The sequence below is a fragment of the Chelonia mydas genome, chromosome 2 (genome assembly GCF_015237465.2).
Source record: "Chelonia mydas isolate rCheMyd1 chromosome 2, rCheMyd1.pri.v2, whole genome shotgun sequence".
Classification (NCBI taxonomy): Eukaryota; Metazoa; Chordata; order Testudines; family Cheloniidae; genus Chelonia; species Chelonia mydas.
Window position 1 is genome coordinate 250,293,679 of NC_057850.1, and position 17,061 is coordinate 250,310,739.

The window sequence follows — 17,061 nt, forward strand, 5'->3', positions numbered from 1 at the left end:
CACACTCCTGTTGCTGGCATCTCCCATTGGCTTGTATAGCTGAAGTAGGTTTGCCACATTTCTAATGGCTGGTAACCAAACCCCTGTGGCGCTGCCCCCTGCTCAGCCTCTTCCCCGAAGGCCCTGCCCCCTTCTCCATCTCTTCTTCCCAAGGCCCCGCCCCTGCTCCGCTTCTTCCCCCACAGATCAAAAAAACTGGACATCAGGGTTTGTCAAATGGCACCCGGACACACAAGCCAAAACCTGGATTGTCCAGGTGAAAACTGGACGGGTGGCAACCCTAAGGTGAGTAGCCACCTAGCATGCTGGCTTTTGTGAATCCCATTCTGAGGCCCCACTGCCTAGCCCTCCTTAGTCATTGCATAGGGAGCTTAGGCACCTCAGCTCAGCCTTTGTGAATCCCAGTGATTTTCCAAGCCCCTGAAAAACACAGTAACGCTCAGCGTCGCCACGTCTGCATTTCTTATCCAATCTAGCCCAAGGAGAACTTTTTGAAACTTGGGTACCTAAAAATAGTTAGGCACCTAAATCCATATTTAGGCGGCCAGTTAAGTGACCTGCATTTCAATAGAGCAAATACAGAATTATTTTATTTCTGCTCGGAGATGAAATGAGTAACCACCATGCAGCCTCTTAGATGGCATGTTCAAGACAGCTGAAAGGCCATGTTCCTGGGCTGTGTCCGTGCTGTCATTGGCACAGCTCAAGAATGGGGTGGGGATGAAAGTAGCTGTGGAGTTCCCTGGTTTGGGGACTGGCCTGGGGACCAGTTCAGTTTCCAGCATAAGTTAGAGCACCCTCTAGTCAAGCCAGTACAGCTTACGTCGTTGGCTTTTGCCTTTTGCAAATCTTGGTTTGCTCAGATGATACATTATTAGTGTTTGCTAGGGAATTTGAGGGATGTGAAGGGGATATAAAGCTAGATGTTCATTTTTTATTCTAAAAGCATTGTCAGGCAAAGAGGGCTATCAGCTGCTGCTGAGCAACACTAAGATCTTTAGTATCACTAAGGCCAAATTCAGCATAGGCAGCTCATTGAAGTCAGTGGGAGCTGTAGGCAGGCATCTGTGGGTACAGTTATTAATCCTTTCAGATTTAGTTCTTTGTGACCCAAAAATCTCTTAATGTCTCTTGGCCAGGGGGTGCTGAGGGCATAGGTGCCAACTCCGTGAGGGCTCCGGGACTGGAACACCCATGAAAAACAATCGTGGGTGCTCAGCACCCACCAGCCACCTGCCAATCACCTGTTTGGCAGGCACGGCCTATCAGCTGTTCAGCAGCAGGCGGGAGGTGCTGGGGGGAGGGGACAGAGTGGGGGGAAAAGAGGCGGAGCTAGGGTTGGGTCATGGAGGAAAGGGCGGAGTGGGGGCGGGGCCTCGGGGTGGAGTGGGGGAGGAGCACCCACCTGGAAAGAAGAAAGTCGGTGTCTGTGGCTGAGAGGCTCCAGGAATCCCCTGGGTCTTGTATGTACATGGTAGTTCACCAAAGAATGTCCTGTGAGGTCTCAAATAAAAGCCAGTGTCACACTGGTCATCGATATCATGAACTAACGTATGTATCTTGTGTAAAGAGCTATGTTTACACATGATATTTTACTGAAAATTACGTCCTATGTCAAGGGACTAGTCACAGGTGAAAAGGTGAAAAACAGGTTTTCTGTCAGACAAGAAGTGTTTATGTGACTGTTCACTGTATGGTTCGCGGCACTGGTCTGAAGTGAATACTAATGAAGGATAATGAAAACTTCAAAGCAAGAAGAGTAGCAGGAAGAGGTGAACAGCGAGGGGGTGGGGAGTGAAACCCTATCTGGAGGTGCACATCAAAGGCTTGGTCTGTTATGTTTGGGGGAGAAGATCTGTCATCCTTCACCTAGGACAGGGGTGGCAAACTGTGGCCCGGGGGCTGCATCCGGCCCTTCAGACGTTTTAATCTGGCCCTCGAGCTCTCACTGGGGAGCAAGGTCCAGGGCTTTCCCCAGTCTGGTGCTCCAGCCAGGGAGCGGGGTCAGGGGCTTGCCTCACTCCGCGCAGTTCCTAGAAGCAGCGGCATGTCCCCCCTCCAGCTCCTACACGAAGGGGCAGCCAGGGGGCTCTGAATGCTGCCTCTGCCGCAAGCACTGTCTCCACAGCTCCCATTGGCCAGGAACCATGGCGAATGGGAGCTGCAGGGGCGGCGCCTGCGGATGGGGCAGGGTGCAGAGCTGCCTGGCTGCGCCTCCATGTAGGAGCCAGTGGGGGGACTTGCCGGGGGGACATGCCGTGTAGGAGCCAGCTGGGTGACATGCTGCTGCTCCTGGGAGCTGCTTGAGGTAAGCGTCACTCGGAGCCTGCCCCCCAGCCCTGATCCCCCTCCAAACCCCTTAGTCCCAGCCTGAAGCACCCTCCTGCACCCTCAACCTCTCATCCCCAGCTCTGCCTAGAGCCCGCACACCCAGCTGGAGATGCACCCCAACCTCCTGCCCCAGCCTGGAGCCTCCTCCTGCACTCTGAACTCCTCATTTCTGGCCCCACCCCAGAGCCCGCACCCCCAGCTGGAGCCCTCACCCCCTCCCACACCCCAACCCCCAATTTTGTGAGCATTCATGGCCCACCATACAATTTCCATACCCAGATGTGGCCCTCATGTCAAAATGTTTGCCCACCCCTGACCTAGGACGTAAACAGACAGCAAGTTTGCTTCATGAAAGTGGAGTCTCAGTCAGGCTTGGTTGAAACCACTGGAGATAACTTTTGGTGAGATAAGCTTCTTTAAACAGGAGGGTAATTTGTTAAGTTTAGTCTCTAGAAAGCATGTTATGATTTTGTTTTATATGTAACCATTTGTTTCCAGTGTTCTTACTCATTATTGCTGGAATGTCTGTATCTGAGAATGAACTTATTCTTGTTTTCACTGTAAATAGATCTCAGTGCTGTGGTGTTAAGCAAAGTGGTGATCCGGAGTTGAATCTTACAAGCTGGTGTGTACTGCTGTTTTGGGAACAGCAGGCCTGGTCATTAGGAGGGGCTGGACACTACAAGGAGTGCTCTGAAGACTCGGGGGTTGGTGTGTGCCTTTAGCTAACCTTTTCAGAGAGAGTGGAGGCATGGAAGGCAGTGCTTGTGTAGCCAGAACCTAGTGGTGTCAGAGTGCTGACCCACAGCAAGGCACAGATAAAACTTCCTCACACTAGGGCAGGTGGTGTTGAGGGGCCTCACAGCTCAGGGTGTTCCACATTCTTCCAGTACCAAGGTGTCATATTTTCACTGCTGGTTTATGTTTCTTTTATCTGGTAGCCAAGAAGCAACAGGTCATGACCAAAGATGGTTTCCTGATGTATCTGCTGTCTGCAGAGGGGAACATATTCAACTCCTCTCACAGTAAAGTTTACCAGGACATGACTCAGCCCCTCAGTCACTACTTGGTATCATCTTCGCACAATACCTATCTAATGGAAGACCAGCTCAGAGGGCCCAGTAGCACAGAGGCCTATATCAGGTAAAGGGGGATCTCTCAATGCAGATTGTACAAGGATACAGAACACATACTGGCAGACTTGACCCTTGAATGTTCAGTTCCACCCTGGCCTGAACTGACCCTAACCTTATTGCTGATTGTTGTGTCTGCCAGCTAGTGGCCAGATGTTGAAGTGGCCTCAAACAGCTGCAAACAGACCAGCAACAAGATACTTCCCTGTAGCTGACAGTATTGCCAACCCTAAGCGTGCAATAATCCTGAGTCAGGCCCCCAGAGGAATGAGATTTAAAAACTAATAAATGTAACATGCTTTGCATTTGTCTTCTGATGTTGGGGACTTCACGGGTCATGTTTTCAAGCTTTTCTTTGCAGCCAGGAGGGCTGGACATTTACTCTTTTTTCAGTGAAAGCTGAATTCTCAGGCAATAGCATGATTCCAGGAGGAAACCCCCCAAGTCACGTGAGTCATGATCAAAGTGGGAGCGCTAGTTCCACTGAGCAGGAGCTCTGCTACCATGGCTCCTTGCCTACCCGATGGAATTGTTGGGGAGTAGCAGCTAGCGAGTCAAAAGCGACAGGGAGGGGCAGAGGGTTTAGCTCGGTGAATCGCTTTCATTAGTTATTTGAGTGCATTTTGCAATATCAGGAAATTACTTAATCCTGTTTCCATTGGGGTTAACTCGGTGGTTCCCACAAGTCTCGTAGCAGTGCTTATAGGAGATGGGTCTCTTTAGGCATATGGGGGAATTACTCTACACACGGCCTACTGTACACATACGCCTCTGTAGAGAAAGGTGGAAAGATCATCTTCAGAAGCCTACAGTGATGAATATATAGACAAGAACTTACGTTTGAAGGCAGGAAATGACTGAACCAGACAATGCAGGGCAGGGGCTTTCTGAGCATACATTCAAGATGTATAATCTGTGGGGTGAACTTTCTAAAGGGGATTTAGTCTCATTAAATGACAGTGAAGTTCGCATAGCTACGTCAGTGAGCACAACTTTGAAAATGCATCCTTAATTCCTTGTCAAATCTGCATGAAGAATGCACATGGTCTAGGCCTCTCTGACTGTGGCAGCTACTCATGGCTTCTTTGATCCACTCTCTTTATGCCCAGTCAGCCTTTCCTGATCTGCTCTTCGCCATCTCAGGGCTTCCCTAATCTCCCTTCTCTCCAACCCCCCCCCCCGTGCTTTTCAGATCCCCGTTATCTTCAGGTGCCCTGAGCTTTTCCAATCTCCCCTCTCCTCAGATTCCTTTATGCATTTCTGAGCTTGCTCATCAGTTTCTGTGAGCAACTCTCCTTTCAGTTGCTCTGATCTTTCTTGAGCTCCCCGCTTCTCAGTCCCACTGCACTTTTTACAGGTTCCCCTTTTTTCACTTACTGTGCACTTGTCAAAGCCATCCATGAGTGTATATTGAAATGCTCATGTACAATATCGTCCCATTTTTGGACGGGAGGGGGGAGAAAAACCCGAATGCCTCCATTCTTTGTTTCCAGAGCCCTGACCAAAGGCTGCCGCTGTGTGGAGCTGGACTGCTGGGATGGTCCTAACTCAGAGCCTGTTATTTATCATGGCTACACACTCACCTCCAAGATCCTCTTCAGTGATGCCATAAAGGCCATCAAGAACTATGCTTTCAAAGTAAGAACAAAGGATTGGGGGGGGGGGTGTTATCCTGCAGCTTCATTTCTTTTCCCTGAGAACAAACAGGCAGACATTCCGCGCCAGTGAAATAATCAGCTTTCCATTGTGTGTACAGAATGAAACCTGCATACTTGCATTTCTCATTGGTCCCTTTCTGAGCTGCCATACCTGTGCCTTGCCCTCTGCAGTGAGCAGCAGCTGAGGGTTATTGAAATGCTGAGCCCTTTGGGGCAGGGATTGTCTTTGCAGCACTTAGCGTGATGGGACCTGGACCCCTACCACAGTGAAGACAGTAACCAGAAATTAGAACAATAATGCATGTAGGCAATGGGAAATGTAGGCAGTCCAATTAACTCAGCTGTTCATTTCATGCTTAGCTTGGCTGTGATGTCTGATTGCTCAGCCTTATTTATCCAGAGGTTTTAGAGAAATCCATGTGTGTGCATGTGAGGGACTGATGGGAGATATTCCCTCTGTCTTCCTACTGGGAGTAAATTACAGGATGTAGCAATCAAACCTGGGTGCCTTGAATAGCAGCCCCGGGCTGTCATCCTTTGTATCCAGACTGTTGTTCTTCCAGACTCACTGGGGACTCAGGCTTGCTCCTTCTTCGTCAGTTAAATTGCCTTTAGAGCCAACATCCTGTTTTCCCCAGGATTTTAGGATGCAGAAATCAGAAGCCTACATTGCAAGGAAATATCCATGGGGGTGCACAGTGGGTAGCACTTTCCTGGGGTCCTAAAACCCGTTAGATGCATCATCAGGAAAGGAAGAAATGACTTGATATAGGATCTGTCTCGCCCTCGTCACACTAGTATCTGAGCATCTCACAGGCATTAATGGATGTTACTTTCAGAACACCCTCTGAGGTCAGGAAGCATTATCCCCATTTTACAGATGGGGAACTGAGGCACAGGGAAAGTTAAGTGACTGGTTCAAGGTCTGTGGACCAGCTGAGCTGGGAATTGAGCCCCTGCCTCCCAGTCCAGCGTCCTAGCCTCTAGATTACGCTTCCTGGGAGGCTTCAGTAGATGGCTACCAAAATAGTGCTATTAATGTGTAATGTTAAATAGTGTAGAGTTACTGTGTATTTGAACTCGTCTGTGTTAACGGCCCAGTTTCCAATGAGATGTGCCTTTTGAAAACTGCACAGCACATTGGTTTTATAACACCCGGAGGGAAGCGATTGCCAGAGTTAAACCAGGATGTATGTTTCTGTCCTACCACAGACCTCTCCATACCCGGTAATCATTTCCTTGGAGAACCACTGTAGCCTGGAACAGCAGAAAATGATGGCTCAGCACATGAAGACGATCCTAGGGGACATGCTGCTGGTAATGCCACTTGATGGAAATACATCAGACTTCCCCTCGCCGGAGGTGAGTGGAGCTACTTTACTGCTATGTGTGTTGTTACACTGTCTGTGTTCTTATAAGACTCATGTAATATCACTCACCGTGATAAGGAGAGTCACTGAGGAGTCTCACTTGAAGACCGGCTCTGTGGAGCTCAGGGAATTTCTGATCCAGAGGCCAGACAATGTCTTCAGCCCTGTTAGCAATTGCTTTCTCACAGGGCACGTCCAGTTAGCTGGATATTACAGGTCTGTTTTGTATATGCTCACCTTACACAGAACTTGGTTAATATGACCTTCCGGGGCCTAATGTCCTCTGGATGCTGGAGTTATCCTAATTAGTTTTAGTGTAGATGAGGGGCAGACTAGCTCCTTGGGAAAAGTAGCTAGGGGAGTTGTCTCCATGCTTCTGAATAGGCAGAATTGACCACTGCTTGATTATAATATAGAGGAGCAGCACTGTTCTGTACTGAAAGAGGAAGGAAGCTCTCACTGGCTTGTTTTCCGCTGCCCTTCAGTCCCTGGGACGCTATTCCATGAGGATTCTGGCCCATTCCCAGGGAATAGACAGAGTAACTGCTGCACTGATTTCCCCTACCCCTTCCCTACCTCAACATGATTGGGGAAAATCAGTGCAGGTTACTGCAAACCATGTCATATTGCAGACTCTCTTCCCACTGAGAGAGATTCTGAGGGCAGTAGTAGCTTGAGGAGTAATAGAGAGCATGGGAGCTGCCTTGTCAAGGGGTTGTGAGGAGGGGGAGAGCTGGGTGGCAGTGCAGAGGCAAGGGACCCTTGCGTGGAGGCCCCTTGCCAGTGGCATGTGCCTAGAGATCCTTGCACATCAGTGCAGCCAATGAGTTTGGGGAGCTGACCCCCAGGCCTGATAGGGGAGGGAGGGACCCAGCAAACTGATGAGGTAACTCAGTGAGTTAACACTTGTGAGCCCTTCGTTGGCTACTATCCATGCTGCTAATAAATTCAATACAGATCTGAACTCATTAGGACTGTTGCAGTAAATTAGCGAGAGTTTCACTCAGCTGGGAGTGAAGCAGCGTAGCTCCCTGGATGCCAGTGACACCGATCTATACCAGCTGAGAATCTGTCCCGCTCTATGATACTTCAGCCTGATTCCAAAATAGCAGCACGTGGAGGAGAAGATACAACGACAAAAATGACCTTGGATTAACTAGGGCATTTTGAATGCTTTTTAAAATTCTTATTTTTACCCAAAGCTTCATTGGCCCAGGAAGTGCTGGGAGGAGTTTGTGGATGGGGAAAATCCGATGGTCAGCGCGGGAGAGAGGGGAGGGGGAAAAGCGGTCAAAAATACCATAGGAATTTGGCGTATCTCGTGTTCTGCTGTATTTTAAGGCATTTGGGAGTGTTACCTTGTGTTTGTACAGTGCTTAACAAAATGGGGCCCTGTTCTTGGTTGATCCCTAGGCTTTGCTATAATAAACAGGATTTATTATTATGAATAAATGCACCACTGCTCCACTAGGACCTTTGCATTAGGGAAAAGAATTTCACTCCATAGTTAAGCACTGATTGTGCTATGGCTCGTGCAGGAATAGGACACACCCCAAGGCTGGGGATTGAATAAGGTTTTACTGAGTTGGATAAGCAAGCTCTTGAGAGATCATGTTACTGACTTTCCCCTCACTTCCTCATGCCTTGTTTGCCCTCAGTGAAAAATCCTGAAATCAGCTGATTGCTTTTCAAAGGGCTGTTAACTCTTTGTAGCCCAGTAAAAATATATATATAAATCTTTAAAAATCATTGAAAAATAAAATGGGAAATAATAAATCAAACAAAAACCAAAGACATTTTGCACATTTTTGTTTCCTGCTATCTACCTGATATGCCCTCTGGCTCCTCCGATAGCCAATGGGCCAGCTCCTCAGCTGGTGTAAATCAGTGTCGCTGCATTAAAGTCAATGGAGCTAGGCTGATTTATATCAGCTAAAGATCTGGTCGAGTCAGCTTTTTAAAAAAGGGAAAAAATAGTGGTATAAAAATAATTTCTCACTTTTTCCCTCCTGTACTATTCCTCCATCTGCCTAACATGTGTGCCTAGTAGCATCTTTTCTCAAGACCAAATTGTTGACTGTTGTAGATACTTTCATTTATAATTGATACGTAAAACACCATCCTTGATTTTCCACTTCCTAGTAAAGCTGACAAGAGGGAAGAGGGAGGGGGCAATGAATTTTTTATGAGAAAAAAGTGTGTCCATTTATTTTCTCAGTTTGGAATCCGCCCCGGCAAGCCGCTGGAAGGCGGTAAACAAAATGCAAAGCAGGAGAAGCATCATTATGGAGTCTGTTGGCTGGGTAGTTTTAGGACTTAAAGAAATATACCGCACTGCAGGAAAAGGGAAGTTGACACAGTTCAGATTCGCACTAATAAATTACGGTGCTGTCTAGGGTGTGCATCTTTTTTGGTAGGTCCTAATCCTGCAAACCGTTACTGCTGTGAGAAGTCCTTATGCACATGAGTAATCTCATTGCCTACTCACATCAGGGGCAATTAACCTGGTTGCCGAGGGACAGCAAAAGCCCGTGAACCACTTAAGCTACGCCCAGGGGTTGCCCAGGAAGGTCCACTGGCAGATGGCTGCATGGGTGCCAGGGCACTCCCACGGGCCATGGAACCAGTCTGTGTAACATCCCTGCATAGGCCGGCATAGAAGGCTGCTGAGGGGCTGGGAGGAGAAAGGAGAGGCTAGAGTTACACGTATGGGGCCGGGGGGGATTGACCTCCTCAGCCACTCTTCACTCCACCATCCTGGAGCACAGACAGTCTCCTAGCAGGCTTTATACAGATGGATGGCTGATTTGCATTGCTGGGCACGTGGTATGTCTGATCCCATCCCATCCCCACTAGTTCACCTTCCATGGAAACTTCCTTCTCCATGAAACCATCTTCCCCTGGAGGTTTCCCTGGTAAGGCTGTCTAAGTTTGTCTCTCTTGTTCTTTATCACATTGCACGTGATCCAGTCGCTTCACTGCCATTCTGAAAGGCACCTGGCCTTTTTTTTCCCCCCGGCTCTGAGAAAGCTCATTCGGAATCCAAGTGGAAGAAATAATTAGATCAGAATGGAACAATAACTCACGGGTGGGTGATCCTAACTACAGAGCATGCAGAAAATAGCCTAGCCAGCCCAGCACTGGAATTGAAATAAAGCACTCGTTAAAGTTGTTGGTGACTAGAGGAATCAGATGGGTTAAATATTAGAGAGTCCTCATAAAACACTCCAGATTGATAGAGTGGATAGCTCTTGCTGTGACCCTGACATCCCCATTCAGGCATTTAATCAATGGCTTCTCACCTTGACTACCGCGTCTCCCTTCTCAGTGGCTGCTCCGATGCCATTGCTGTATGGGCTGGTGTGCCAAGAGTGTTGCTGCCCATCGTCTCACATACAGTAAGACGTGACCATGTCCCCCTGGCCTCTCAACACTGCAGAGTTGCTAACTCTCCATGGAGTGGCCCCCTGCCCATCTCACCTTCCTTGGGCTCGATTCACTCCTCAGTGGCAGAAAGTCTGCCTGAGTCAGAGCCATCATTGCACAAGTCTGCTGCAATCCCCCGTCTGCTGTGGGTGTGTCTGCACTGCAATAAAAAACCCGCAGATGGTCCATGCCAGCTGACTTGGGCTCAGATCTAAGGGGCAGTTTGTGATGTTGGCGCTTGGGCTGGAGCCCCAGGCTTTAGGCCCCTGCAAGGTGGGAGGGTCCCAAAGCTCGGGCTGCAGCCCAAGCTGGAACGTTTGCACCGCAATTAAACAGCCCCTTAGGCCGAGCCCCGCAAGCCTGGGTCAGCAGGCATGGGCCAGCTGCGGGTTTTTAATTCCAGTGCAGACATAGCCTGTGAGACCTGGAGTGAGCTTTTGCCATCCATAGAGTAGCGGTGCTGCCCCGAAAGGCGCAGGACCAGGGCCATTTGGAAGATACACTGAGTCAAGCAACTTACCCTGAAAGTCTCTGCCATCAGTGTTTCTTTTGGGTCCTGCCCCCACTGCATGTATAATGGAGCGCAAATTGCTCCCTACTGGTGAATCTAGGTCTGGTCCTCTGCCTCCTCCCCCAGGTCCTCTTCTGTGTCTTTTTCCATAGTTATTCCAGTGTTGGAGGGAGCCGCCTTTGCAGCCCCTCCTTTCTGGGATAGCTTTCCTCTCTCTCTGCCTCTCTTAAAAACCTCACTGGAAAATGTCTCTCCTCCTCTCTTGCTGGGGCCCCTTAATTTTTCCCATCCTCTGCCATCGTTTCTCCTTTAACGTCATTGTTCAGTTATTGCTATTTCACCCTGCAAAGCAGCTCGGGAGACAGTTGCCCTGAAAGACATTGTACAAAATAAGGGTGTAATAAGTATTAGTGTGTTGGATCTTCAGAGCCCTTGACAAGCATTATCTCAGTAACCCTCACAGCTTCCCCGTCAGATAGGTAGGAAAGTATCCTTATTCTGCACACTGTGGAAACTGGGACATGGTGCTGAGCCCTTTTAATTCGCACCTGAATTCAGCCCCTACCAGGATCCTGCCCACAGAGGGGTTAAGTAAAATGCCCAAGGCTATGTATCAAGTCAGTGGCAGAAATGTATAAAGTTCTTTGACCTGTGCTATACAGGAGCTCAGACTTAATGATCTGATGGTCCCTATGAATCTGTGAAACTGTGTGTGATGCATTTGGAGCTACTCTGTAATAACTTACGAATACTGTGTGTCGACCGCGTAATTGGGATGTTTACTTTGTGCATAGACTGATTGGGTTTAAAAGGGGCTGTTGGGAAAAAACAAGCAGGACGGAAATGAATAGCTGAAGATAAAACACTTCTCAGCACACTGGAGAGTTGTTAAGAGACAATACCATGGCAGGGGAAGGCTGGGAACACAGGAGATCAGAAGAAGCTGGGCAAGTTTAAAAAGGAGCACTCTGTCAAAGGGGGTGAGGAGGGATATTTGGGGGGGGTGTTTGAGGGCACCAGTCTGAGACACCAGGGACCTGCTAGGGAGTCTGAAGAAGTTAGGGCTGCCTAAATGACCATCAGGGGATGATAGGGCTTTACGTAAGATGGATACGCGTGTAGACTGTTTAGAGAAAAAGGGTTTTAAGACAACAAATGCTTTGTTCCTGTTGTTAAAATAATCAGTACTTTGGTTCGAAAAGGCTGTCTGGTCATGTATGCCACTGGTCACAGACTCCCACAGGGTAGAACTGCCGGTGCCTGAAGTCCGTCGGACCTGCTGGCTCAGCATGGTGGATAGGCAGGGTATCGCAGCACGCAGCCTGGTCTGAGAGCGGGAGGATCACAGGATTCCACCCTAGGGAAGGCTAAAGGCACGAGGGCTGAGACAGGCAGGGCTGCACTCGGAGAGACCAGAAGGCAGGCAGAGGTGTGGCTAGCTCTGCAACCATGACTCTCTATCCCTGGCTTCTAGTCCAGAGTTCCATCTACTCCCAGTCCTGCTGCCTCTCAGGATATATTGTGTTGTATTCGCCCTTATGCTTCCCACAGGTAAATGAAGTGGGTTTTGTGGTCAAGTCTTGCCAGTTGCCGTTACTTACTGAGGCATTTCAGGAACTCTGAGGCTTCTACACAGCACAAAGGACGTGCTCAGCAGAGCTGAAGTAATGAGTGGATTCTCTTTCCCCTCAGGCGTAGTTTGGCAGGAACTACTTAGTATCACATGGAGGGAAACCGAGACTGCCATAACGAGAGTTTAGTTTTTTAAATTTCATCCTGGGGGAAAGCCACTGAAAATCAGGGTGTCAGCATCTCTTGTTCCAGATAGCCATACTGACTGATGGGTGCCAATGCTCAGCCCACGAGCCTCATGGAAATAAGGTTCAATGCAACTTTTATTGTAGTACAACAGTGGTCACCAACCGGTCGATCGTGATGAACTGGTTGATCCTCGATCTCACAGTCCATTGTGATCCCATTGACTGGAAATGGGGAGCTGTGGCCAACAGGAGCTGCGGGGGCGGTGCTTGCAGAGAGGGGCAGCACGCGGAGCCACATGCTGCCCACCCCTGCCCCCCAGGGACTGCAGGGGCATGTTGGCCCCTTCTGGGAGCAGCATTGGGCCGGGGTAGGCAGGGAGCCTGCCTTAGCGGCAGCCATGTTGCACCACGAACTGGGAGTCGTCGCAGGTATGTGCTGCCTGGTGGGAGGGAGCACCCCAGCCCTGAGCTCCCTCCCAGCGCCAGTACCCCAAACCAGCCCTGAGCTCCCTCCCGGAGCCAGCACCCTATACCCCCTCTTGTGCCCCGAACCCTCTTCTGCACCCCAAGCCCCAGCCCGGAGCCCCCTCCCAGAGCCAGCACCCCCACTCCCTCCTGCACCCCACCCCCCTGACCCAGCCCGGAGCCCCCTCCCAGAGCCAGCACCTCGCACCCACTCCTGCACTCCAACGCTCTGGCCCAGCCCAGAGCCCTGTCCTGCACCCAAACTCCCTCCCAGAGCTTGCACCCCTCACCCTCTCCTGCACCTCAACCCCCTGCCCCAGGCTCAGCCCAGAGCCCCATCCCACACTCCAAACCCCTCAGCTCCAGCCCAGAACCCGCACCCCCTCCCGAACCCCAACCCCGTACCCCAGCACAGTGAAAGTGAGTGAGGGTGGGGGAGAGCGAGTGACGGGGGGGGGGGTCTTTGGGGAAGGGGCGGGGTAGATCCTGGATTACCCTTAAATTCAAAAAGTGATCTTGGGCATAAAAAGGTTGAAGACCACTGCAGTACAGCATCTTCTACAGAAACTGGAGCCTGAAACTCTTCACACAGCTCAGTTATGAACCTCATCCCGTGCGAGAGGGTCGCACCAAGACCAGTGTGCCACTTAAGCTCTCAGAATAGGACTTAAGACTGACCTACCAATGAATTTCACCCTCACTGATAAATACTAAATCACAACAGAATTAGAAAGAAATCAAGAGGTATAGGCAAGGGGGGGTGGGGCGGACAGTATTCATAGGCCAAAAGGGACCATTGTGATGAGCTAGTCTGGCGTCCTGTATAACACAGGCCAGAGAGCTTCATTGATCTTTGCATCAGCCCATAACTTCTGTTTGAGGTTCAGCGTATCTTTTAGAAAGACCACCCAGTCTTGATTTAAAGACTCAAAAAATGGGAAAAGATTACTTGTCTGTTCTTGCCGGCGGACAGCTGAGGAGTTAAGTGATTTGCCTAAGGTGTCATGCAAAGTCAGTGGCAAAGATGGGAATTAAATCTAGATCTCCTAAGTTTTATGCCATGGCCCTTCCATTTTCTTTCTTCTGGGCCCAGAAATGAGGCGGTGGCAAGGAGGTCTGAAGTGCCCTAGAGAGCTCTGTGATAAAAAGGCAGCGTCACAGAGATAAAGTACCAATGAGGCGGAGACGTAATAACTAATAGCAACACACAGCTTTTATATGCAGTAGATACAGGAAAGGCTGGTCCAGAATCTGCCTGGGAGAAGGCTCTTGCGCTAGTGAGATGAAGTTTCTCCACCCCTGTGGAGAGTGCCAGCATGAGGCCTGACAGTCCCTCTGTTTGAAGGCTTGAGTGGGATGTAAATGGTGCATAGGCCTCTGTGCAGGGATGAATTTCTCCTGCAAGGTCTAGATGTTATGGAAGGACAGAGAGGAACAGGGGGATGCTAAAGTACTGCAGGGCATAGGGAAGGTGTAAAGACAGGGCAGCTCTATGGAGAGTGTTTAAAAAAGGGGGGACAGTTTTCAACTGGCTCCTGAAATGAATGCAGAGAAATGAAAGGATCACCAGCTCATTTAGTCTGACCTCTTGTATACCACAGGCTACCAGCACCCGCATACTCACTCCAACAACTGCAATTAGACCAAAGTATTGCACCCCTACGGAGACAAAACTATTTTATGCCCGAGGCAAAGAATAGGAGGGGCTGGGGTGCACCAATCCCTGAGGCCCCGGCAGTGGCAGGAAATTAAGTGAGATATACCCAGATGAGGACTGGCGATGTCTGTTCCTGCCATATGTTGCCTCATAATTGGTACCCTCCTGCTGGCAGCTTTTATGCACTCTGAGTGCCAGGGGAGTTGTTCCAAAGTAAACGGCTTATTTGTGATATCTTAAGGGGGAAAAAAAAAAAAGCTTGGCTCCTTTATCAGGTTCCAATGGCAAATTTCAGTTCAAGCCAGACTTTGTGGTGAGGCCAGCAAAATCTACTGCAACTTGACTGCATGATGTGTCAGGCTGGTCTCTGCTGAGACTCGTTACAATGTGCTGTCACCCACAAAGAGAGTATAATATTCTTTGAAAACTGCTTGATTGCTTTAAAATCTCCCTGGTTTACTACAGCCCTGTCATTTAAGAACAGCATGACTGTTGCCTCTCCCATTACAGCACTCAGAAATATAGAGGAAGGATTGTTCAGTGGTTAGGGCATTAGCTGAGGCTTTGGGAGACCCAAGTTCAATTATTTGCTCCACCACAATCATCCCATGTGACCACGGGCAAGACACGTAGCCCCTTAGTTCCCCAGCTGTAAAATGGGGATATGAGCACTGCCCTTCCTTAGAGGGGTGTTGAGAGAATAAATACATTAAAGATTGTGGGTGCTCAGCAGGATGTAAAAGAGTGCGGGAGTGCATGTCATAGCAAAGCAAAGCAAGTAGAGTGGTTAATTTGCAGATTCCATCTTTCCTTGGGAAGATAAGGACAGTGCTGTGCACTATGGGTAGGACTTTCCTAACACTCAGCACTGACTTAAGCACCCAGGCTGGAGTCAATGCTACATCTCCGACTGTGTTCGCTGGAAGCCGAGGTGGGCTGGTGCTAAGTGATTTTGAAAATCCCAGCCCACTTGAGTAAAAAAGTAACAAGCCGCAGTCATCTAGCCTGCCCTCCAGCATAACACAGGCCAGAGAGTGGCACACAGCGATCCCTGTATCAGGCCCATAACTTCTGTTTGAGCCATAAGAGAACTTGTAAAAAGATGTCCAGTCTTGGTTTTAAGACAGCAAGTGATGGAGATTCTACCACATCCCTAAGTAAATAGTTCCAATGGTTCATTACCCTCACTGTTAAATGTTAGCCACTTGTTTCTCGTCTAAATATATCTAGCTTCAACTTCCGACCCTAAAGCGCCCTCTACTATCAGAAATCTTTCCCCCTGTTGGTACTTGTAGACCATGGTCAAGTCACCCGGGACCTTCTCATAGGTTGTGGTAAGCCATATAATACAAAAATTGAATGTCTTGGGCCAGCTCCTCAGCTGGTGCAAATTGGCATTGCTGTATTGGAGGATGCTGATCTGTTCCAGTGGGGGATCTGGCACCTAATCTTTTTGTTTTGCTTATAAAGAGTCTGTCTCTGAGATGTGCTAAAAGCCCAGAGCTCTCCTTGAGCACAGAATATCTTCAAGGCGGGCCCTGAACACTGTCCAAGATACTGACCAGTGCATAGTGATCATGTGGAATCCTTTGGTCAAATACATGCTGTCACTTACTGGCATATAGCAGTTTTCAACCATGGCTCTCAAGTGGTTTACAAAATGGTGTAAGTTTCCCTATCCACATTTTACAGATGAGGAAACAGAGGCTGAAGGAGGTTAAGTGACTTGCATAAGGTCACTCAGCGAGGCAGTAACAGAGCCAGGAATACATCCCGTCTGTCCTAACTCCCAGTCTTGTTCTGTGGCCATTGGGCGATGTTAGATATTTAGAAAGAGTTGGATAATTTTGTAGCCTTTAATAGGACTCGTAGTTATGTCTGGTAATTTAAGGTGGATCTCACTACATGTTTCAGAGAGCGTGCTGATTACCTGGGGCACTCAGACAGGAGCTTTTTCTTATCATCGGTTTTTGCAGATGGGCTGGAAGGTGGCTGCCATTCTTTGAAATCTCAGGCACTGGCCACTGCAGGGAGTAGGGTACAGCCTTGGTGGGCTGATGGCTTTGTCCATTAACTGGATTCCTTTGGCTAATAACCGGTGACTGGTGAAGCTCAAATGGGCCTTGGTCCTGCCAAGCATCCTTCTGATTTATTATAGATGAGGCCAGATTCTGCTCTGACTTACACCCGTTTTTCACAACTCCTTTTGCAGCAATTAAAGGGGAAGATCCTTGTGAAGGGAAAGAAGTTGAACAGCCTGGAGGACACCATAGGGATGAACGGGAACAGTAGCACAGAGGCTGAAGATGTCTCTGATGAGGATGAAGCAGCCGAAATGGAAGATGAGTCTGTGAAGAAGGAGGTAGAGCAAAAGAGGACAGTAAGTCAAAGCTCTGACCGGATCACTGAATGGGAAGAATTATGTGGAGAGGGAAAGGGCATAAGCTAGATCCTGGCTGTCCAGCCTGCAGAAGGCCTTGACATTTTATTAAAGCTAATGTTAAAATTATGTAATACACAGGTTGAGAAAAGAGTGTCTGTACATCTGGGTATAGTGCTTAGATGATCCACAATACAAAGTTTGTTTTAAAAAGACATAAAATACATATAGTGCATAATCAGCAATAACCCAAATTAAGGTGAATAAATTACATTAGCGCTTTATCCCATTGCACCGTTCATAGGGCTATGAAAAGTCGACCCTTCTAAATGGGGCTTTGAACGTAGTGTAGGTCCAACGAACCCACTTT

General features: G+C 48.9%; 1 protein-coding gene across 1 annotated transcript in view; it reads left to right on the forward strand.

Annotated features, from left to right (window-relative positions):
- Window positions 1-17,061, forward strand: part of PLCD1 (phospholipase C delta 1) — an 80,538-nt gene that overhangs the window by 48,972 nt on the left and 14,505 nt on the right. The window contains exons 6-9 of the mRNA XM_037891175.2: window positions 3,273-3,474; window positions 4,958-5,102; window positions 6,335-6,484; window positions 16,524-16,691. Coding sequence (XP_037747103.1) covers window positions 3,273-3,474; window positions 4,958-5,102; window positions 6,335-6,484; window positions 16,524-16,691 — 665 coding nt within the window. The remainder of the gene's footprint in view (window positions 1-3,272; window positions 3,475-4,957; window positions 5,103-6,334; window positions 6,485-16,523; window positions 16,692-17,061) is intronic.